Here is a 24,482-nt window from a genome sequence, read left to right on the forward strand (position 1 = left end):
CTTATAGGTGATAGCCAGAAACTGGAAATAACCCAGACGTCCCACAACAGAAGGATGGATACAGAAATTATGGTTCATTTACACAATGGAATACTGTTCAGCTATTAAGAATGAGGGCGTCCTAGGTTTTGCAGGCAAATGGATGAAACTAGAGTATATCATCCTGAGTGAGGTAACAGACTCAAAAGGACATGCATGGTATGTACTCATTGATAAGTGGATATTAGCCAAAACAGTACAGAATAACTAGAAAACAATCCGCAGAACTTAAGAAGGTTAACAAGCAGAAGGGTGAGAATAGTTGAGTCCTATTTGTGAGGGAGAAGAAAACAATCATGGGGGGCAGAGGGAGGGAGGGACCTTGGTGGGAGAGGGGAGGGGAAGGGAAAAGCAGAACATGATCAAGTATTGGGTGGGATAGGAGAAAAGCCCTGAAGGCCAGCAGAATGAATGGAAATATGCAACCTCAGGGCATGGGAACTGGGAGGTGAGACACTTTCAGGATTCAAATCAAGGGACACTAGATGAAATGTTCTATAGTGGGGAGAGGGAACTTGTAGAATCTACCTCCAGTAGAACGACAGCCATCATGTGGAGGGGTGGTATTTCCATCTCACAGTCAAAAATTCTGACCCAGAAATTGTTCCTGTCTAAAAGAACTGCAGGGACAAAAATAGAGAAGAGACTGAGGGAAAGGAGGTCAGTGACCTGCCAAACTTGGGATCCATCTCAAGGTGGTGCTCCAAGGCCTGACACTATTACTGATGCTATGGTGTGCTTACTGACAGAAGCCTAACATGGCTGTCCTTTGAGAGGCCCAAGAAGTAGCTGACTGAGACAGATGCAGATACTTACAACCAATGAATGGAATGAAGTTGGGGACCCCTGTGACTGAATTAGGGAAAGGGTGAAAGAAGCTGAGGAGAAAAGCTACCCCATAGAAAGACAAAGCAGTCTCAACAAACCCAGACCCTGAGATCTCTCAGACACTGAGCCACCAACCAGGTAGCGTACACAGACTGGTCTGAGCCCACCCCCACCCTCAAACACATATACAGCAGAGGACTGCCTCATCTGGCTTCAGTGAGAGAAGAAATGTTTTGGAGAGACTTGAGGCCCTAGGGAGTGGGAAGGCCTGGTAGAGGTATGGGTTGGGGATGTCCTCTTGGAGATGGGGGGAGAGGCAGATGAGGAACTGTGGGAAGGTAGGCCAGGGGTATAATGACTGGACTATAAAAAATAAAAGTAATAAAAAAGAGTTATCTGTTTCTAAAGAGCAACAACAAATTAAACTTTGTGATTCAAGGAGAGGACCAGGTTTTATCCCAAGAAGTCTGCAGAAATAGGCATCACGGGCCATGTGGTTCTGTTCTTAAAGTCATGAAGGGTGTAAGGGTTGAGGAATCTTTCTTTGGGTTAAGGAAAGTTGCCGAGTCCAGGCTGCTGAGGTACGGAGTTCCCATAACATCTGGAGAAGCTGTTGTGTGAAATTGAGATAGTGAAGCTTTGATTGTTATGGAGACTCCAAGATGTTGGAGATGCCAGAGTTGTAGTATATCTGCCAGGAGAGCTTCAAACAGGAAGCATAACCAGCCCACGAGAGAGAAGTGTGTTGGTGTCAGCAAAGCATGGATGAAAGAAGCCATATAAGCACTTTGATAGATTTAGTATTTGCCCTGCTGGGCTTTGGTCTTGTTTTGGTCAAGTATTTTTCCACTATGTCCTTTCCCCTCCATTTTGTAATGGTAAGGTATATTCTGTGCCATCATGTACTAGGAGTATGTGATTGTTCTTTGATTTTATTGGGGTTGCAATTAAGAGATTGCCTTGAGTCTCAGAAGAGAATTCAGATTTTGAAACTGTGTTGAGACAGTAGAACAGTATGGTAACTTTTGTAGTTGCAATAAATATATTTTACATTAGGATGTGGGTATAAGCCAATAGAGAGTAGGAATAGTATTTGAGGGGTTTAATTGTAATGGCCCCCAAAATTTCATAAACTTAGATGGTTTGTCTCTAGTTGGTTGAACTGTTTGGAAAGACGTGGTCTTGTTGGAGATGGTGTATCATTGGGGGTGAACTTTGTGCTTTCAAAAGCCCATATCATTTCATGTTTGGTCTCCCTTCCTTGTGGTTGTTGTCTAAAAATGTAAGATATTAACTACCTATCATCTATCTATATGTAACACCTATTAACAAATATATAAATATAATCTTCCAGTTCTAATTTTGTTATTTGTATATTTAGGTACTTTCAAAACTTCTTGTCATTTTCTCCAATGAGTCAGAAGGATATACATTTAAATCTGATCTCTGGAGCCATCCTATAGATATTTGATGTAATCAAAGCATGGTCTGTAATCTTCATTTGAGTAACACGAATGTGGTCATATGATGAAGTGAAGAAAATGATCCCAAAAATGTAGGTTACTTTAGTTATAGGAATGATTTTAGTTTCCATGTGGGTATACATAATATACTGGTTAGTTTTTGTCAACTTGACTGAAGTTAAAGTTATACAAGAAGAGGAAATGTAAATTGAAATATTCTTCATCACATTGGCTTATAGGCAAGTCTCTGGAGACATTTTCTTAATAAGAGGGACCAGCCAACTCTGAATGGTCCCATTCCAGGGTAGGTAGTCCTGGGTTGTATAACAATGTAAATGAGCTGTGGAAGCAAACTAGTAAGCAGGACTCCACCATGACCTCTGCTTTAGTTCCTGTCAATAGATTCCTGCCTTGAGTTCCTGCCCTGTCTTCCCTTCATGGTAGAATATGATGGAGACTCATAAGCATTTCTTCTCTAAGTAGATTTGGCCATGGTGTTTATCACAGAAATAGGAAGCAAAGTAGGATGCTGGAGATACACATTTTCATCTAATCAACTGGTTCTCTAATCAACTGATTTTTGTGTGCAGGACCAGGATAATGTATTTTGCTTTGCCTCCAAGTTCACTTTGTTGCTTTTTGTCCAGTTGAATCCTACTTTCTTCCTGTCTCTCTTAGCTATCTTGTTATCAAATTTTTCTATCCCCTCTGTCAGAACTATAGTAAACTATGAAGGTAGGTGCCAAGTGACTGCTTTCTTCATAGGATCTTACACACAAGACGAGACACACTTTTGTACACATTTTTTTCCATGTAGTTATTTCATGTAGTTTAAATACAAAACTAACCACACGGCAAATAGTAAATGAGTTCAAAATTCAGAATAATTGACTAAATGAGAAGAATGCAGCCAGCAGTGAAAATCAAATTATGCCTGTTTGCTTTTGATGTTCCTGTCAGTCTGTCCCAAGGAATACCTTATACTGTACTTTAGCTAGATCACTAAGTATCCATGCTCTCGCTCATACTTAACTTGATTTCCCCGCTTCACGAATGATATGAGTCCCTGGGTTTCAAAATAAATTTGAAGTTATAATGTCCTAAAATAGTAGACTTATCTCAGATTTACAGAGGCCTCTGGAAATTTGCCTCTTACTTTAGACTTGTCAAATTGTCAAAGTTTCACTGTATTTTTTGCATTGCTGCCTGCTAATGATGGCATAACAGGTGTGCCTTTTTATTGTCTCAGAACAAAATGAGAAAAAGGTGTGCCTCGAAAATATCAGATATTTAATGTACAGTTACACATATATGTAGAAAATTAGGGTGTACTAACAGGGCCTTCTATATAAATGAGAAAAAATTTTAAAAATCGAAGAATATATTTGGGTTCAGTTTCTATTTTCATTGAGCAAAAAAAAAGGCTTGGGGGTGACAAACCAAGTCTGAGTAGGATGTGTTGCTAGGAAATCATTATAATGGTGTGATTTTTTTCCATTTCATATCTACCTCCCAAAGATATTTCTGCACATGCAGTTTCACACACTTAATTTGGCTTAGGATGCTTTTAAGAATGCTTTTCATTTGCATTTCCAGTGTCACTTATTTCAACAATCTATTGTTAAAGTTCTGACCTGACTTTAGTTAATGTAACAATGTTGCAAGTGCAGGTTTTTAAAAATTCTAATTAATCATATCACAATCACCTCCATGACTGTCTTTTCGTTTTAGTGAATATAAAAGCGAGTTAAAATACATTTCAGCATAAGTGTTACACCTTAAGCACCAGATTGAAATAAATAAACTGGCATGGATTAATCAGAAGCCACCTTTTTTTCCTTTTTAATGTTAACACAGCAGGTCCATCAATTCCCTCACCATACGTCAGTGAATCTTTGCTCTTAACTGAACTTTTCTTTAAGTCCACATATCTACAGAATTAGAATGTGTTAATACTGCTGCTCACTAGTGAAATTCATTTTTCCTTTTGTGAAATTATCACCATTCCTAAGAAATCAAGGCGTGTCTGGAACTATAGAGAGAAAAGTCTTTGCAAACCTACAATTCTCTTCTGCTTACTTTACTGATTTCTTTTTATTGAAGAAGTTATATCCTAGTTACCTTATATGTGAATAGATTTTTCTCTTTAGCAGAATGATGAATAGTTATAATTCATCCTTATAGAATGGGCATTACATTTTAATAAAGCATCTTTGTCAAATAGTATCTATGACCCTGTGGTAACTATAATATTAGAAGAAAATTCTGTGTGTGTATGACTCACTTAAAGGGTCTAATCAATTCTTAAAAATTGCAGGAAGTGATATGTTTTATGTCCTAGAGATAGTCAGATAAAATCTTTTTATCACTGGCATTTTCAATAAAAGAAGAAACTGACACTGTTTTGAAGCATATGTTGTTTGTATAATCAAGGAAAATTTCCTTAGTAACAATATGAATCCCTTATGACTTTCTCTGCTAATTATCTTTTTTATTAGTAGATGCATATCACCATCCACTAGAGAACCCTTAAATACATAGTGAAACATTGTTATAATGAAAATTATATATATCTATATATGTGTGTGTACATATGTACACATGTTTCCACGAGTATGCATGGTCTTCTGAAGATTTCAATGCTTAAAAGCATGTTCTATATGTCAAAGTATGAGTCTTTTCTTATAATGATAACCATTTTCACTTAATATAGTCTCACCACAAACATTTTGAGAGTTAAGATAGTTAATGGACTATATCCACAAACCATTAATAATTGATGTCAATAGTCTAATATTCAGGATCAAGAATCTTAGATTTCAGTATTAGAGCAGACCTCAAAGGTCTTTTGGCTAATCTACCATTTCACACATGATGCATTTGAGGCACAGCTAAATTAAATGTATTACTCAAAGTCACCATTCTGTGATTATATTCCTACATGCAGACACCTACATTCACAACTACATCAACACTGCTATGTTTGTAATGGAAATAGGAGCAAATGTCAAAGGATGGCTTAAAAACAAATACTGTCAAAACCAAGTCTTTTGACATCTTTAGTATCTAATACCCTCTTTGGATGAGACATATGATGACAATCCTTCAAATGTTTCTGATGTATAACAAACAGCATGTTCAGAATCACCTTAATCATTATTACTCTGTATATTTCTAGCTGGTTAATCTACTTCTAAGACACACTTATTATAACAGTGATTGTAGCAGAGCAAGGGCAAGGGTTTCTCTCTTCATATAAATGCTTACTTCCACAAATCATATTATGTATTATTTGTGAGTAATGGCAGAGTGTCTCTGATCAATTTCATTAAGAAAAAAGAGACACAGAACTCTATATTCTACTTTTATGCTCCCCCAAGAGACTGTGTCTAGGAGAAGTCAGATCTTACCAAAGAAATATAGTAGACACATTTTACAATGCTGATCTCAGAGGCCAGGGCCAATACCCTTACAACAGGCTAAATGTATTACTGAGATTTTACAGCAAGGAGTTATGTTTTAAGAGAGCACAATTTGACCTATGGTATATCCAAATCTAACCCATGATACAACAAGCTTCTATTATATTCCTCTTGAGGTATTTTAAAGACTAATGAGTTAACCTTTGTGAAGTGTCATGAGACTATCAGGCTAAAGAAGTCTATGTCAAGTATCAATTTAGGGCTGCAAACAATACTGTAGGTTGGAAAACAGACTAAAAATAATCAGCAGATGATTTCTGCAGTCCCCTTGATATCAGAGTAGCACAGTTAACATGCCAACAGCTAAGAAGCCTCATGTACTTGGAGGAGGGAGATGATCAATGGCAAAGAGCATATCCACCTTTGAAATGACATGATCCATTATCAGAATCAGATGCTAAATTGCTTCCTGTACTGAGAACACTCAATTAAGAGTCTGCACAGTGAGATCATCTCCACGGTTAAATATGCTCTTTGGGAACAACCTTTATAGAGCTTAAAAATCACAGAAGGACTATTCTTACCACGACACTAGAGATTTAGAAAGCATTTCCTTCCCCTATTTTTCAATTTGGTAGGTTTATTAGGGAGACTTTTGCCTGAGAGGATTTAGGATCATATTTATTCGCTCTTGTGCTTGTGTGAATAACAGATTTTTTCGAGTGAGGTTTGGTTATTGGGTCTGGACTGAATGAATGTGACTTTGGTTCAGGTTTTCTGGACAAAATTATTCCATCCACACACTTAGTGTTTAAAGTTTTCATTTGCTTTTTGATAAGAGAATGTATGCATTTGAGCACTCTCTCTTTGGCTAAGTCCTGTCTTATTTGGGTAGGGGTATGGTGGTATGAGATTGAAAATAAAAACCCTCCATGTGGCATGATGTTAGCAGTTCTGACTTCTACGCATAGGTTTGCAACTCACCAGAATTATGACTTTGGGTCAGTTACTTAATGTCTCTGCTTCCTCATGCTGACAATATTCCTATTTATTTATTATTTATCATTTGTCTCACCAGTCCAGCCTGCATTGCAGGGATCTTTATTGCCTTGGATGGCATATCCCGTGACCATAGCAAACAGGACAAAATAGGTAGTTAATAAAAATTCTTTGATAGGTGGAAAATTAATCCCACTGAGTGTTGCTACCATTTATGTAGTATGTTAATAATATTCAAATCATTATTAATAAAATCCCAGTTTTCATTTAGACTCATATAGTTTTAAAATCTTATTACTTTTATTCAGGGTCTGACAGTATAGTACTAGCTGGTTTTGAACTCATGACACATCCCAGACTTCTCTTGGCTTTAGGCCAATCTTGTACACTTTCAGCAGGTTATAGCATGGGTGACACCCCATGTAGTTACCGCGTCATATTTCACAACTTGTATCACATATGCTTATTCTATTTCATATGTCTTTAAATTCCTTCAAATCACATGGATATAATTTTAAGTTAGTTTTTCAAACATTTTCCAGAAAGATCGCTCTAAAATGCAGATGTGGTGACAATACTATCTTCCTTAAATACCTTTGTGGTGGTTAATCTTTGTCATCGACCTGCCTGGATTGAGATTTATCAGGGAAACACCTTTGACTATGTTTACAATGGTGTTTCTAGAGAAAGGTTTAACTAAACAGGGAAGAGTAACTCTGAATGTGGACTGGAATCCTAAACTAGGTAAAGAGGAGAAGGTGAGCTGAATCTCATCATTCCTCCCTCTTTTGACCTCTGACCCATCTCATATTTCTGCTGCCAAGACTTCTCTACAATGATGGACTGCAACCTCAAAACGTCAACCATCTTTCCTTAAGTCCCCTTTATTACAGGCCTTTCCTCTCACATAATTTTCTTCCTAGTCTATAAGAGCGGTACATGGCATTGCATATTAGGGAATGCAGGTATAGTAGTTGGGTTAACACATGTGTCCCTGTAGTTGTGGGCACGTGAACACTGGTCCACAGTAGATGACTGTTTGGGGAAGTTTTGGAGGTATAGTTTGGCCGAAGGAAGTATGGCCCTGGAAGCATGTTTTGAGAGTAAAATCTTGCCTACTTACTTCCAGCTTGTGCTCTCTGCCTTCTGCTTGTGATACAAGATTTGAGCTCCCAGCTTTATGTTCCTGCTGCCACAAAACAGCACGATGTGTAGCTCTTCTATCATCCCAAATCTCATTCCCCTAAATCCATAAGACAAAATAAACTGCTCTTTTCTGAAATCGCCTCATGGCTTTTATCACAGCAACAGAAAAGTAATTAATGAAACAGGTAACACTGGAAAGAGAAACCATATTGACTCATCTAAAATAGAAACATTTTAATTTAATTCATGCCACTTATAAGTGATATATGAAGAGGAAGTTTATCTCATTTAAAAGCATCAAGAAGAACGTATGGGATATTTGAGTTCCAAGGGAGCTAGCTAGTTGTACACTAACAAACAAGTGCTTCTTATCCTTTCTTGTTGAATTCTTTGCACCTTTGGGCAAAGCCTTTACTACTGAGCCACATCCTCAATTCAATTCTAAGAGTCAAGTGTTGACATTAAGGACCCTGATATGGTAAAGACATATCGATGATCCATGGAGTTCTTTCTTCATCACCATTTTCTATACTCTTTCTAGAAAATCCTGTGCTCTCTTTTGGTCTGCTGAAAAACACACGGAGCATTTACCCTCAGTTTAAGATGTATTTATATTCATTTTATTTTTATTCTTTGACACTTTTGCATATTTGTATAATGAATTTTAATCGATTTTAAAACTGATTCCCTTTTCTCATCAGCTTCCCTCTTCTTCTAGAACCCTTCTTTTCTACAAAGGCAGGCCATACTTTGCTATATTCTTTTGGTTTGTGCCCCACTGAGTTTAATTAGAATTTCTTGCCTACTTGTGAGTTTGAAAGTTATTTACTCGAGCAAGAATTTCTTTCTAGTGGCTACACAACTGATGAAAATGACTCTTCCAATAATACATGGAGCTTCCCCATCCATGTTGAATGTTGACAGAGCTGTATAACAAAACACACACACACACACATACACACACGCGTGTGTGTATGTGTGTGTGTATATATATATATACATATATATACATATATATGTATATATATATATATAATAATTCCACCATTGAATCTCAACCGCTTGCTTGGCATGTCTACTTATGCCTTATGCAGACATCTCCAACATACAAAGACAATCAAGCACTATGTTTTGTCCCTCTACATGAAATCCACATTTCTGCCCATGTGCTTGTCTCCCTGCCAGCTGGTGATATTTCTTCCTTTTACACACTGACCTGAACTGGTTATACCAGGCTTCTGTCTCTCTCTACCGCCACACTCAACTGCTACTTGCTTCCTTCCCTGTGCCATCCTTTATGAATTGGTATTTTCAGTGTTTGTCAGACTGGTAAAATTTAAATGTACTTCGTAGTTTCTTTCAAACTTCTCAGTGCACTCCTATGGCATTATGAAGAAATGCAAATTCTTGAGCATGGTGGATCAATAAAATTCTTTATGTTCTGGCCCAATGCTCTTGTCATTGGTGACAGTTTTATCTCCTTTAGCACTCCTGGGCTACAGGAGTAACCCAATGAATTTCAAGCCCCCTAGATGTATCATTTAGATTTGTGTTTTTCTTTTAAAATCTACTCCTGCCTGGCTTTTCCTTTCTTGTCCAGTCAATAAACATTCACCATCCTTTTTTAGCATAAATTCAAGTGTGAGGCTTTGCTCAATGTTTTCTCTCATCTCAGAGAAATAGCATTGCTTTCTTTCATACTCTGTGCCTCAGGGCCCTGGACATGGTCCTGTAATAACACCTTTTTTTGTATATAATAAAGTAGCTAAATGACTCTTAGATGGATGTTATTAAATGCATGGGGTATGAAAGGTCAAAATTCTACCTGAACATGGATGTAATGGCTGATTTTGTGTGTCAACTTTACATAAGCTGTAGCTATCACAGAGAAATAATCCTCCCTTGAGGAAATGCCTTCATAAGATCCAGCTGTAAGGCATTTTCTCAATTAGTGTCCAAGGGTGGGAGAGCCCACTGTGGTGCCATCCCTGGGCTGGTGATCTTGGCTTCTAAAAGAAAGCAATATGAGCAATCCAGGAGAAGCAAGCCAGTAACATCTCTGCATGGCCTCTGCATCGGCTTCTGCTTCCTGACCTGCTTGAGTTCCAGTCCTGACTTCCTTTGGTGATGAACAGCAATGTGGAAATGTAAGTTGAATAAACTCTTTACCCCCAACTTATTTCTTGGTCATGATATTTTGTGAAGGAGTGCAAACCCTGACTAAGGTGATGGGTTATATTGAGGCATTGGATAAGTTATAGCCTGTCTCTGTGCCTCAGTTTCCTCAGCTTTAAAGTATACAGAGTAATTGTACTTAGAGTGAATTGACATATGTGCACCACTTAAAATAGGAGACAATGACAAGTCATCATTGTACATTTTAACAATCAGAGTGCCAGCATCCAATAATACTATAGCTGATATATGAGATTATGAAAGGTTTTCAGTAATGTTTTGAAAATAAGTTAATAATCAGGTTTGATTCGGATGATACATCTCCATAGGTCTAGTCACTTAGATTTTGCAATTCTTTTCTAGGTTGATGAATGTGTCTTTCCAACTAGACAATAATATTCACTTTTGCAAAGATCACACCCATTTTGGGCACCTCTATACTACTGGTTCCAAACATCATGGCCAGCAAACAGATGTGTGTGTGTGTGTGTGTGTGTGTGTGTGTGTGTGTGTGTATGAGAATGAATTCTAAGTATTACATTTAGTGACATTTAAATAACCTTTATAATTTTACTCTGTATTTCTTGGTTTTAGAGACAGGTTCTCACTTTAGAGCCAGATTAGCCTAGAAGTTACTGTGTAGCCCATGCTGGCCTGAAAACTAAGATTCCAATTTCTCAGACTTCTAAATGCTGATATTATAGGAATATATTATTTTCATGGTCTGAAAACTCAAAATTCACTCATATTTTGCATATTACTACAATGTCAGGTGTGTATGCTTATAATTTCAGTTAAGAGTTATATTAGACTTATGTATCTTACAGATGGATCCTCCTGTTTTCTAGGGTGGAATCACAGACTTCAGTTTATATGCTAAATCAATGGTAACAAAATCCCACAGTTCACTGAAGTTTTCTGCTTATCATATGCCATTTCACACCTTCCACAAAATTCATAGGCAAAAGCTTTCCAAGAATATTCACTAGTTAACTCTATTCATTTAAAAAGAATATAATCTGACGACACAACAATATAAAGAATGACCTATTCTTTCTATCCTTGCAATACAGAAGGAAGAAAAACAAGCCATGTGTATAAATACCTAAATCAAACTGGCTTCTGTGCTCTCTAGCAATACATATGAAAAAATTTCATAGGATTCATAATGTTCTAGCTAGTAAAAGTTTAACAAAATGCCTAAAGTTGTAGTTAGTCTTGTTGGGTATGTTGGATTTTTTTCTAGGTTGAAAGTTAATTAACATTTTTTATGATCAACAGAACACATGGAAACATGTAGACATTGAATGCACTTAGGAGAAGCAAATATAACAGATTGTGTGCGCAGGGGGAGGGAATCACTCATTAAGCAGAAGTAGATGGCAGGCAGTATTAATAGTTTGTGGTGATCCTTTCATAAGGAGCTTATGTGTAGACAGGAGAGAAGTATGGAAGTTGTTAGGTTGAAGAATGAGGAAAAGAAACAATGTTTTATAAATAATAATAATTGGAGGCAATATGGCAATATGTTAAATGTGGGAGAATACTGTGGCTGTTATGTTTTTACATGATGAGTTACTCAATGAATAGTTGACTATTTGAGTTTGTGGAGATAGAGATTTGAAAGAAACTGCCAAGAATAGACTATGGGAAATTTGAAGACTATCGAAGGAACTACAGTAGAAGAAAAAGAGAGACCAAAAGATAAACCATGTACACCTATCACAGAGAAACATGATGGAGGAACTATAAAAATAAATGGCAGTAAAATACTGACCTAGAAAATACCTGGAAACTTATTGTGTTTAATGAAGTTATACATTCCAGATTTTACAATGTAGTACCTTCAGGGAAATGATCAGGTAGATGTGAGAGTAGAGGGAGGGAGGGAGGGAGGGAGGGAGGGAGAGAGAGAGAGAGAGAGAGAGAGAGAGAGAGAGAGAATGAGAGATAGAGAATGAGAGAGAATTCCACTCTACCTGTAGAGCAGTCAGATCCTGTCCATTTGGGATCACAGCTGCAAACTCCAGTGTCCAGAAGAAAAGTTCCGTGTCCAGAGCACTGCTCTTGACATATAGGAAGAGGCGTTTCACAGTTGACTCCACCCCAGCCAGTAGAACAATGACATTCTCCTTTGACACAGATGCCATGACTGGAACACATTGGATCTAAGCAGTCCTCTGAATATAAAAAACAAAACGAAACATTTGGGGTAGGTTGAGAGAGCTGTGGGATTATGGAACTGAAATACATTGATTTTCTAGTATCGTCTCATTAATGTTGCTTTAATTAGGCAATAAAACGACTCATGCAAACATTGTGTTTAAACCAGAAGACTATTAACACTTAAAAATATGGTAGGATATGATAAAGGTTGCAGCCTAAATTTGGAAGAAGAAAATCACACATATGCTGTATGCAATTCTGAACAGTCAGTGATACTCCCCACACAAATGAGTGGGTGGACCTATATGGACCCTCAGTGGGAATTTCTCAACTTTTCAAAAATGTCTGAGAAATTTTTGATGTCATTCTTTATCCATTCTGAAATTAGAATCCAAGTTTTAACTAATGTATCTAGAATTTTTATATAGTTTTTAATTGGATAACAAGTTATTTGGTGAGGTGACTGCCATTGTATGAAATAATATACTTTACACAAAGTTATTCCAATCTCAAGTACTTTATTCAGAAGCACCAACAATGCAACATTTTTCGACTGTATTTCAAACTTTCTTGAAGCCTCCTCCTTCTATCAGAACACTGTGACATATTTTTGTCATCTTAGAATAAGCCTGTATTTATTTATTTGACTATGATTCTGTGATTCTAGAAATTTTTGCCTCGTAGAAAAATTGTTTTGTGTTTCCCACTGACTATTCTATGTGACTTGGGAAGGTTGACGTCTACATTCTTTGTCTTCTTATAGAAATAAGAGTAAAGTAATTTGCCTTAATGTTGATTATGCTTTGAAATCCATTTCAAGCAATGGGAATACATTGATGCAACTTGCATGAACTGGAAAGTCTGACTTACCCTTTGGGAGTGGATTTTTGCCACAAAAGATCTATTATAATAGAGGTATTGCTATTATCATTAGCCCAAGAGGGTCATTATAACAATAGTTTAATAACGGTGTTTATCATCAAATAAAATGTCCAAATCTATATCTAATTAGATTCATGATTTGGAGTAAGAGGTAAAGTCCATGATATAGACTATTTTCAAAAGGACTCTATTTGGTTATGCCAATGTACAAGAAGAATAATAAACTAAATGCCATTTAATTTATTTTCCTAAGAGGTGTTACATTCAATTCATTTAAGTCATGTTTGTCATGTCTAGTTTCCCACCTCTCCCAGAAATCAGACCACACCTATTCCAGCTGAAAGTTAGACCTTGGCCAAGGTTGGGCAGGAAGCAACTCCAGCTCCTCCTCTTGCCACTGTTATGTAAGTCCTACTTAGTACTTGGTTTCTACATGCCTCTTCTCACACTGACTCAACTAAATTCTGTACTGTAGAACTTCCTGCTACAATCTAGAAAGCTGGAAAAGTCAGAGATCTTTCTTCAGAGCATTCCTGTGAAGGCTCTCTCTGTTTTGTAGGCCCCACCCCCACAATGGTGTATGTAATATCTATGTTTCTTATTTTCCCACTTCAAGCTATCCCTCTTAATGTTCTCATAATGCTTTTTTGCACCCAAGTCTCAAACATGGCCTCCCATGGTTTCTATGGGGGTGCTTTCCTAATAAAGCTCATTCTGAAGGGTAATTATTATCAGCTTCTTTCTCCATGAGCTAGAAATTCTTGGTATAAAGATGTTTCTGTCATGAAAGTCATACTTAAATTGGAGGAATGAAATCAACGGGCTAGGAGAAGGCAACTGTGGAGGAAACGGGGTATTTGTAAGGACATTGCTGATTGGGAGCAAGCTATGAAACTATATGTTCTGTTTAAAAGGATCTTGGCTCTAGCTGATGTAGGCCTAGTAGTTTTCAAGAGAAACAAGAAGTAGGACTTTTCAATGTGTCCATTCTCTATTTTGAAAAATTGAAAACGAAGTCAGTCAATAAAAACAATGCCAACATCATGTCTATAAACAAACTGCCCATAGCATGTTTTAGCTTATAGGTTCTCCATGTATGATATAAGAGTTTCAATATTTTCATATTGTATTTGTAAAGCCTCTGCCATTAAATGTGGGGAGCATTCTTCCTTGTTATTTTGGCCATTTTACATATATTCTTAGAGACCAAGTAAAAGACTAATTTATGGTAAATCCCCCTTTTCATCTTCTTATGAAATTTAAATCAGAGGAGTCTACTGAATTAGGTTACATGATTTTCATGACAAACTGTAGATGTGATAGATGTCACTCGTTGTTAACTGTCTGGATCTATAGAACATGTGCATTTATGCTTACATATAGGGATATTTCGATCATTACATACTCACATAAAAGTGTTTCTAAGATATCATAACAACTCCCGTGCCTATACAGGCCCAATGGAGTTCACTGGAGCAAACAGTCTTTACACCCATATTCTACTGCCACTAATAGGAGGTGGAAAGCTAAAATTCTGCTTGTTCATGGAGTGGAATGAGATTAAACCCTGTAGAATGCTGTGTAATAGTCTTAATGAGCGATCTTTAAAAAGCAATTACAGTGCATTTTCAGCAGCCCCTTTCCTGAACAACATTTGTGATAAGACCATCTCCCATGGTAATGGTTTCATATTATTTCTGAAATCAGTCTTATTTGAGGAATGTGGCATGAAAATGGTCCGATTACTAGTAAACTTATTTTCCAATATGTCTGTTTAAATGATAACACTATAGCTATTTCAAAAATATTTTTTTCTAAAAACTCCTTTGAGGTGAATTTAATACAAAGGCTGTGCTTTAAAACTCATTAGTGGTAGATCTGATTTTTCTTTTCTTAGGGAAGGAGGTCAAGTTTCATCACGAGGCATGTAAGAATAAATAAATAATATAAAGCAAATGTAATAGTGGTAATTACAAATCACTCCCCAGGAAAACATTTGCGAAATGTCTCCAAATATGTCTATATCATTATTTTTATTGCATTCTTAAATGTAATGCTTCATTCTGCAGCATAAAGGACTCTGTAATAATAAAAACATATGATTAACACCCGAAATAGTCAAGCTGAAAATTATCAAGTTATAAAACAGTATTAGAAATTAACAGAGATCACTTTTGCATTACTGCTTTTCAGGTGTCATAGAAACAGTGTCATGTATTTCATGAGGCTGTCAGAAGAGACACGAGTTTCCCCGACCTCAACCCTTTGCTTTTTGTACCAAGGGCATGTTGAACATGTATTATTTGCAAGGACTGCTTGTTTTTCTACTAGTACTATAGAAGGAAACTATGGAAACGCCAGTGAGAGAAAAGCCTGAAGCAATTTATTAGAATGGGACTCTGACCTTCCTCACAGATTTCTCCTTTGTAGCCTGGAACACAGATGCAAACTCCCATGATGCAGGTACCATGGCCAAAGCAGGTTGGGTCAATGCACTGTTCTTCTGGAACATCACACTCAGGCCCTTTCCAGCCATTCCTGCAGACACAGTGGCCTTTTTCATATTCGCCATTTCCGCCGCACAGCACAGGGCATGAATCTAAAGGGTGGCAAATAAGTTTAGTGTTTTTAGAATCCTTTTGAAAATCTTCAAGAATGACTCTATATTGGTTCTAGCATGTAATTTCTGGCAAAAGTAATAGTTTTGTCTCATTATTTGTCTTATTCTTTATTGAATAGACCTATGATCATGATTGTAGACAAAATTTTCTTCTTATAGAACTTGGCTAAAGATAAATTATGAATATTTCCTATGTGGAGAAAACATACTTGCATTTGATCCTATCACAATGCCAAATTATTATCACTGCTTCAATTATCATTTCTCTATTTTTTCTCTCTCTCACACACTGTCTCTCCGTTTCTCTCTCTCTCTCTCTCTCTCTCTCTCTCTCTCTCTCTCTCCCCTACACCCACACACAGCAAAGTATACATTAAAATCTTATAAATAGAGAATTATTCATATGAGAAAGATTTCATAAAGGCTGTACAAACAGATTTTCAGTGGCCATTACCTTCTATAGACTTTTATTAAAATACCTATTCTGTTTTGTTACTATGTGAGTTCATTTTAAACCTATAAGGTTTTTGAGGGCAGTAGCTACGTCTTCTATTTTTCTTATATGTTGTTTTTTTTAAATACAAACCCTTATCCTCCATTTCACAAGATCTTCTATGGTGCAAGAAACCTACAAACTGCTTTAAAATCCTCTGCAGAATGGAATTTAATATAAATGAACAGAGTTTTTCTTTTCTTTTTCTTCTAAGAAATCAAAGATTAACCTAGAAGACCAGAAACTTTAAGACTACATTGAAAACGAACAGGAAGCATCTAGAAAATAAATCCAATTCTAGAGGAAAGCATGATTCCATTTATCTAAAGCTTTTCAAGAATTAATTAAACTCTGTGCAAGTGCATGAAGCAAACAGTAAAGATTACCAAGTTTAACTTTTGAATTTCAAATTTTACTTTCTAAACTACATATCCATTTACTGAATCCCCACCATTTCCAGCTATTATGGTGTAAATTTATTCTCCAGATGTCATCTTGGAGGCTTATGGCAGGATAAGCTCCCCCTCTCTAGTACTTTCTGAACTCTGGCTGGCTGATTCAACTCAGCTGTTCTGACTTAAAACTCTTCTCCAAGCTGATGGATTCAATCTGGCTTCTCACTGAATTGGTGCTCTGAATTCCATGCACTGGACTGCACTGACTGCACTATGCTGATAACATGAACTGAACTAAGCAGAATGGAATTACATGAACTCAACTGCATTCAACTGGACTGCATTGAAGTGCCCTGAACTGAACTCAGCTAAAATGCTCACTGAACCAAAGTCAGCGAAACTCTACTCACTGAACTGCCCTCTTTTTCTGACTCACTCTGACCTGCTCTTAAGTAGCCTCTTTTTCCTCTCCTCATGAGAGTTAGGCATGTCCTATTTCTGACTCATACTGTCAAATCTTTCCAGATTCATCACTCTGTCTGCCTCTCAATTAGAAGTCACTTTCAAATATGGCTGCTTCCTCCTACAAACTAACTTTATCTTCATTGGTTGGAATTAAAGGTATGTACTAAGGACATATCTGTACTCAAGTCAGAATTTATGGACCTAGAAGGTCTTTGCATATGATCCCTTGCCAGAGCAGCCATGTTGCTAGATTAAAAATTATCTACATGATGGTATTTTCAAATTCTAACTTTGCCTTGTTTTAAACTCAGACTGCTATGAATTATTAAATACAAGAAATATTAATAGTATGTTGTAGTTGGCTCAGATGATATAGGTTCAAATCTCAGCTGGCACTCATATTTTCTTAACCATCCACTTTGAGGTTCTTCCTTTGTTCATAAAGTAGGGGTCATTAGCAGACCTAATTAATAGGAACACTGTGAGAAGAGGGAATGAAGAGGCAATAAGAAGTGTCTAGAATACAGCTGGCATTTGAAGTGCTCAGATTTGGGTAACAATTGTTGGCAAGCACTGCTGGCTTTGCTGATATGATATTGTTTCTATCACCACTGTTGCTCATAATGTTTTCTCTAATGGCATTTCTCTAGGTTCTCAGCCTGTGGGTTATGACTCCTTTGGAAATCAAATGATCCTTTCACAGGGATTGCCTACGACCATTGGAAAATACAAATATTTTCGGTATGATTCACAGAAATAACAACATTATAGTTATGAAGTAGCAATGAAATAATTTTATGGTTGGGGTTCACCACAACATGAGCAACTTTATTAAAGGGTCGAAACATTAGGAAAGTTGAGAACCACTTCTTTAAAACCATCAGAAGCATAGAATGACATTACCTCTAGCACAGTCAGGTCCAAGGAATCCTGGGAAACAATGACAATGCCCAGAGATACACTCTCCATTTCCATTACAATTGGTTGAACAGTCATCCATTATTTCTATTAATAGAAAAGAAAAAAGTGAGCCCACGTCCAGGAAAGAGCCATGCCGTTTACAAAGTTTCAGAAATTCCTTGTCTATGATAATCTTGTCCTCTGCTGTCTGCAAAGTTCTTATTGCTCAAAATAGATGGCAGGGATTTCTTCACAATATCATATACAGTAGATTGTTAAACATGGTTCTCAATAGTGCAAACTAATTCTTAAAGAGAAGAACAAAACCCAACTTATCTCTAAAGTAGATAAAGGAGGCGCTTGTGATAAAGCTAAAATGGCATAAGAATTGTAAGACATTTCTGAAAAGCAAAGCAGATTTTAAAATGTACCCAAGAAGACAAAGATTACTATTTATTTTTCATATTTATGCTATAGCAAATAAAGTTTCTTCTCTAGAATGTAGACTATTTAATATACTATCTTGACAGGTTAAATATGATAATCAGTAGTCTATTTTCATTAATAAGTGACAATGGAGTGCTTTTAAAGTAAGTGTTCATATTAAATTCACCACCACTAAAAGCATTTGAACCTAAAAGTATTTTGTTGAGAAATGCCTTCTTGACTGTAAATGCCACTTCCCTACCTCTGATTTCTTTTAAACCCATTCTTACAAAATAGTTTTCAAGGGAATGGAGAACAGCTTTGAGGATATCCATAAAGTTGTGCAGAAAATAAGTTAGAAAAATTTATATAAATTCTCTGAAAAACAACTGTTTTACAAATGTCAGTCTTGGAAAATAAATTTAGTTTTTATAGATTATAATTATATTTCAGTATAATAATGATTAGCTTATGGGTCTATAAAGGATTAGATGCTCAATGTGCCACTCTTGGTGTTATATGCCTTTGTGTGTTTGTTGTATTGGATTTTGTTTAGTTTTTTTAAAGAATGAAATTAAAGTTATGTGCATAGTGAAGGGGAGAGAATCTGAAAGGACTTGGGGGAGGGAAAGAACATGATCAAAATATATTTAAAATTAAATATTACTTTAAATAATAAAAATTCTATACTTAGCGATTTTGACCTCAGAGACTTACTTTTCATTTCTTTTTCCTTCCTTCCTTCCTTCCTTCCTTCCTTCCTTCCTTCCTTCCTTCCTTCCTTCCATCCTTCCTTCCTTCCTTCCATCCTTCCTTCCTTCCATCCTTCCTTCCTTCCTTCCTTCCTTCCATCCTTCCATCCTTCCTTCCTTCCTTCCTTCCTTTCTTCCTTCCTTCCTTCCTTGCCTTCTTTTCTTCCTTTCTTTCTCCCTCTCTTGCTTGCTTCCTAATTCTGGTCTATTAAAAATCATTTCACTAATGTTTTTACTTTTTAAATAAAAAAACCCTCCTTCACTTAGAAAAAATATTTCTAATACAAAAGGGAGATTCTATGTGAGAATGAGTAGGTACAGTGAAGGTTGAGGATTGCATTTTTTAAGTGTGGCCTGTGAGTGAGTTCCTTGTATCAGTAGAAACATTGTGTGGCACCTGTAACACAGAAAGTCGGACTTCAGTTCGGAATCTCCTGAATCTGTCACTAAGTAATTTGGTCCAGCAACCTATAATGTATCAAGCACCCTAGGTAAATCTGTTAGTACTCCCCCATTAAAACATTGAGAGCAGTTGACTTTAAATAGTTTACTACATAATTCCAGAGCCTGTGACTGATGTGACAGAATTCATCCCTGGGCAGAAAAAAGACAAGAAGAGAAAATGTTATTGAGCCCATTTTAGAGAATATTGAATAATTTGAAATGGATTCAGATACTGCATGTACTATGAACAACAGGATCCCAGGTTTGTTTATGAGTTATAAAAGTACCCTTTCACTGTCATTAAGACAAGGCATAAAAATATATAAAAAATAACGGGTATACTTTAGAGTAAATGACTTATATGCTTTCAGGGAAATTTACTTGAACTTAAATTTTGTTGTTATTTTATCCTTTTTATGTATGAGTGTTTTACCTGCATGCATGTATTTATATCATGTCTGTGTTTGGTGTCTTCAGAAGACAAAGTAGGGTATATCCTAGAACTCAAGTTATGGGTGGTTGGGAACCATTATGGGTCTACTAGGAAATGAACTCAATTTCTCTGTAAGAGCAGTAAGTGTTCTTAATCATTAAGCCATCTCTCCAGTCTCCTTGAACTTTCTTAATGAAATGGGAGTGGGAGATGTCTTTTGCTTCTAATATTAAACAAGTAGAAAAGTAAAGATGTTAGCATAACTTCAAGGCTCTGCCCAACACTTTCATAGCAACAGCCAGATATGTGTGGCTTGCTATAAAAGAGACTGTTTTCTCTCTCTCTGCCCCTATTCTCTCCCTGACCCTCTTCGCTCTCCCCCTTTCTTCCTCTCCCACCCTGTGTTCCTGGCTGTTCCCCCTTTCTCTCTCTCTCTTATTATTCTCTGCCTCTTCTCTCTTCTCAACTCCCCATCCCATGTCCACAAATAAAGGAGACCCATATGGATGGTTCCTCAGGGGAGGGCTGCCTCAGCGTGGGCCCACTGAAGTAACCCCTCCCACTGCACCATACTGCATTCTATAAAACATATACTTGGCTTTATAAAACATATCAAAAGATACTGACTTGCATGTGCAAAATGCAAGTATTTTGTTTATATGAAACTGATGGCTTCATATCTGGATGGTGATATATGATATGAAAGGTTAATTTCCTTTGGGGATGAAATAAGGTAAAGGTGAAAAGCCCCCAAGCATGGTTCTTGATCCTACTAGTATTTAACAGTTTAATAGCCTGGTTAGTAGTTACAATTGGATAATTTGAGATGACCGGTTAAATCACAAGAAGAGAGATAATATTCACAAATATTTTATATCTTCTAATTTCTCTAAATTAATGTTATAATTTAATAGCAATCATAACAAAATTGTGTTTTGAGTTTTTTCACTGCAGTAACTTTTAAGGATACACTCTTAGTAACAAAATAATGACATGATTGAAATGTATAATTTTTTAATTTTAATAAGAATGGTATGTATTTTGGAGATGTAAGATCAATGGAGCTTGTCTCAGTATGATTTTTATTGCTTCTTGAATTACTTTAGGGGAAAAATAATAGTCTTATGGCTAGAATACTGTTTTTTACTCTCTCAAGGTCTTCAGCATCAAGTAAAAATAGAACATAATTGTTATCAAGAGCAGATGGTCTATTTATTAACAGTCAACACATCTTCCTAAACATATGGCTGAACAGGTTAACTAAAGGATAAAGTAGAGAGTTGTATAGAGAACTGACAGCTGTAAAAGATTTTCTCTTCTTTCAAAAGACATGCGTTTTGTGAAAATTCAAACACTACAATGCTGTGCCTACAAGTTATTTACCCCAAGGACTCCCAAATTGCTAAAGAGCTTAGCTTTATTCACACAAAGGGTCAGGGGAGTGTGTTTATTGGGAAAACATGACAAAAGACTGAGATGCTTCAGACTAAGGAGAATGGTAGTGAATGCTAGTCATTGTTTTAAGAAAGAACTCAACTTAAAAGGCCATGGGATGACTGAAAGAGCCATTTGATTATCAGACCTAAAGAAACCCAAAATAGGGGTGTGGGATGATTTAAGTTATTATTCTCAGTATTCTTCTTTAAGTGCTCTTACTTTGTATTTTGAAGCCTTAGAGGTTTGAGAATCAATTGATCTAAAGAATTTTATTGATGCCACTCTTTCTATTTTAAGAGGTATTTATTTGCTCTTATTCTATAATCAAACCAATTAACAAGGTCTTTATTTCCTTTCTCCCATTTTATCACTGGGGATAGAACCTTAGGAGTCATACATGTTAGGTAATTGTTCTGTCACCAGGCTACATCCTCTAATATATTTTATATTTTAAGATAGGTACTCACTGGTTTGCCAAAATTGGCTTTGAATTTCCTTTTAAGCTCACATTGGCTTTGAACACACAAACCTACATTTTATGTCACTGTCATAGGAGTGAGGTTTTTGGGCTCAGTTTAACAGAGATAATTTTGCTTATAAAATTTCTCTTTCAAGTTGTTCATCTATCTCTCTTTTTAAACAATATTATCCGGGGAATATTTTTTGTTAAAATCATAGAAAGGGCTTCATGACAAGTGTCTTAGAATATCAGCAAATACTGGAGAGCTTTAAGAAAATTTTAACAGCAATGAGAACAAAAATAAAAGGTTACTTGCAGTGACGTTTATTGAATAATAACTTTAAGGTAGAAGGAACAGTATGTGAGTAACCAAATATTTTAACCACCAGTGACTTTCTAGAACTATGTTGTGAATTCAAACAACAGCCATGGCAGCTTACCAATTGCTGTAGTTAGCACAAACACTTGCTCCATCTTCTTTCCATCATTGTAAAATGCCAGATACCAAGGTCCTTGGTCCATGTACTCTATGAAACCTGTCTCCTGGAGTGATGTTAGGATCAGATTCCTTGGGGAGTGCTGGATGTCATCTGAGCTCTTAGAGTCCTGTTTCACCAGTTGCTTGCCATCCATTAATTTCACAAAATCAAACTGGAAAAATCCAAACACAAATACGAACTTGAACTACTTTGTACTTCTGGACATATATTCATATTTAATTCTCACTGACTTATTCAATATGTATTTCTTTGCTTGGATTGTTGGAAAAATAGAAAAGAATGTTACTAATTCTTAAGTATATTTGAACTAAAATGAATTTGCTAGTTTCACTACACTTATAAAGGTTGTGAACTTCCTAGTTTGGGACTGTTCTAAATAAAAACTGTTTAAAAGCAAAACAAGAAATGGAAACAATTTTGAGTATTATGCATGAGATTTTGACATTTTATCAAAGTATCTTTCTAAGAGAAGATACTTGACAGCATATTCTGCTCAGAAATGTGACAACAAATTTAAAAGCTTTTTTTCAGCTTTAAAAACCAAATAAATAAAAATTATAAATGACAATATTTGTCACCTTTGTGGGTATGTATTTATATGCTCAAAGACTAGCCTCCCCCTCTAATCATTTGGTAAACATATTGTTTTACATGTTCCTGTATTTTGTGATTTACATTTGAATGGCATTTTGACTTGGCCAAAAGATAAAGTTGGGGGAAGGGTGGAAGGCATGTTTAATTCTTTTAAATTACATCTTGGGTAGAGCAGTGCTACTAACAGATTAATGCAGAAAAATCAGCTTAAGAGAAACATGAGAAATATGGTATCTGTTTATAAATAGGCTATGGAAACTGCAGAAATTTATATATTTGAAACCTTGTGAAAGATTCCTTATAGAAAAAATTCTGTATGTAAGATATAACCTGCTTTATGTATATAATATTTGCCAATATGTTCTGGTTGATTTCCATACTGTTACTGGGATAATAGTAAAAGGATATACAAGAGCAATGGGGAAGGTACAGATTTTAGTGCTAATATGACAGAGCTGAGAAAGCCATCGTGATCCTTTGTAGGAAGCAGAGATCAAGTTTAAGAATGTTTCCTTAAACTATCTTTTCTGAATACGTTTTCCTAAATGCTGTTCTTTATTTCTAGTTGCTGTGTTTTCATTAAAGTGTGATTAGTTTAGATATTTTTGTTACAAAGATTTTATTTTTGCCTTCATCTTTGAATCCTGCAGTATGCACAAATCACAGCATCTGAAGTGCGAAGTGCTTGATATAGTACCCTCTAAAAGGATTTAAGAAAATACCTATTATATCAAATACCTGAGTGTGTGTAGGTGGAATGTTTCTTCTGCCATAAATTCCCAGCAGAGAGTCCTTGGCTAAAGAAATATTGAATTTCAGATATATAGGATGGTGGATAGTAATCTGGAAACGCCAAAACAAGCCAGGGGGAATGGTCTGCATGACCTGTGCTCCAATGTCAACTTCCCCTGTGTCAATTGCTCGTCCCTTCGGAAACACTGGTTTGAAAAAGAGAAAGTTATACATACAATTAATCTTAACTAATAAAGGAATGCTCTTTAGCTTTTCAAGAACAAATCTATTGAAACAACTTAGGCAGATTTTTTTCCCCTGCATCTTTCAAGGTATTCCTCATATTAAATATCTTCTAAGGGGCCTTTTCTGACAACCATTATGCCAATTACTCTTAAACTCCTATTGCATTTATTTTGTTTAGCATGATTACTTTGCAGTATTTATTGAACATTCACCCTATTGATAGTTGCAGGAATTAGAAAGATGAGTAATATGTAGCTATTGGTCTTGGTGAGTTTCAAAAGTCACTGAGTAATTGGAACAAATATTAAAGTAATCACATTGTAAAGGAAAGGAACTGCTATGGGTATTCAAAGGAAGAAAAAATATTTGGTTTATATTTGCAACCCCCCATTTTATGCTCTTTATTGCCCATTTATTTTCTTATAGTAATTATTACCCAAGATATTGCATATTTTATGTGTAACA

General features: G+C 36.1%; 1 protein-coding gene across 2 annotated transcripts in view; it reads right to left on the reverse strand.

The window, feature by feature from the left end:
- Positions 1-24,482, reverse strand: part of Tenm1 (teneurin transmembrane protein 1) — an 889,292-nt gene that overhangs the window by 269,893 nt on the left and 594,917 nt on the right. For both annotated transcript variants that reach the window (XM_087599322.1, NM_001446957.1), the window contains 5 exon segments: positions 23,778-23,977; positions 22,386-22,596; positions 17,997-18,098; positions 15,525-15,719; positions 12,052-12,252 (listed from right to left, as the gene is read on the reverse strand). In XM_087599322.1, the coding sequence (XP_087455448.1) occupies positions 12,052-12,252; positions 15,525-15,719; positions 17,997-18,098; positions 22,386-22,596; positions 23,778-23,977 (909 nt within the window).

The sequence above is a fragment of the Rattus norvegicus genome, chromosome X (assembly GCF_021556685.1).
Source record: "Rattus norvegicus strain SHRSP/BbbUtx chromosome X, alternate assembly SHRSP_T2T, whole genome shotgun sequence".
Lineage (NCBI taxonomy): Eukaryota > Metazoa > Chordata > Mammalia > Rodentia > Muridae > Rattus > Rattus norvegicus.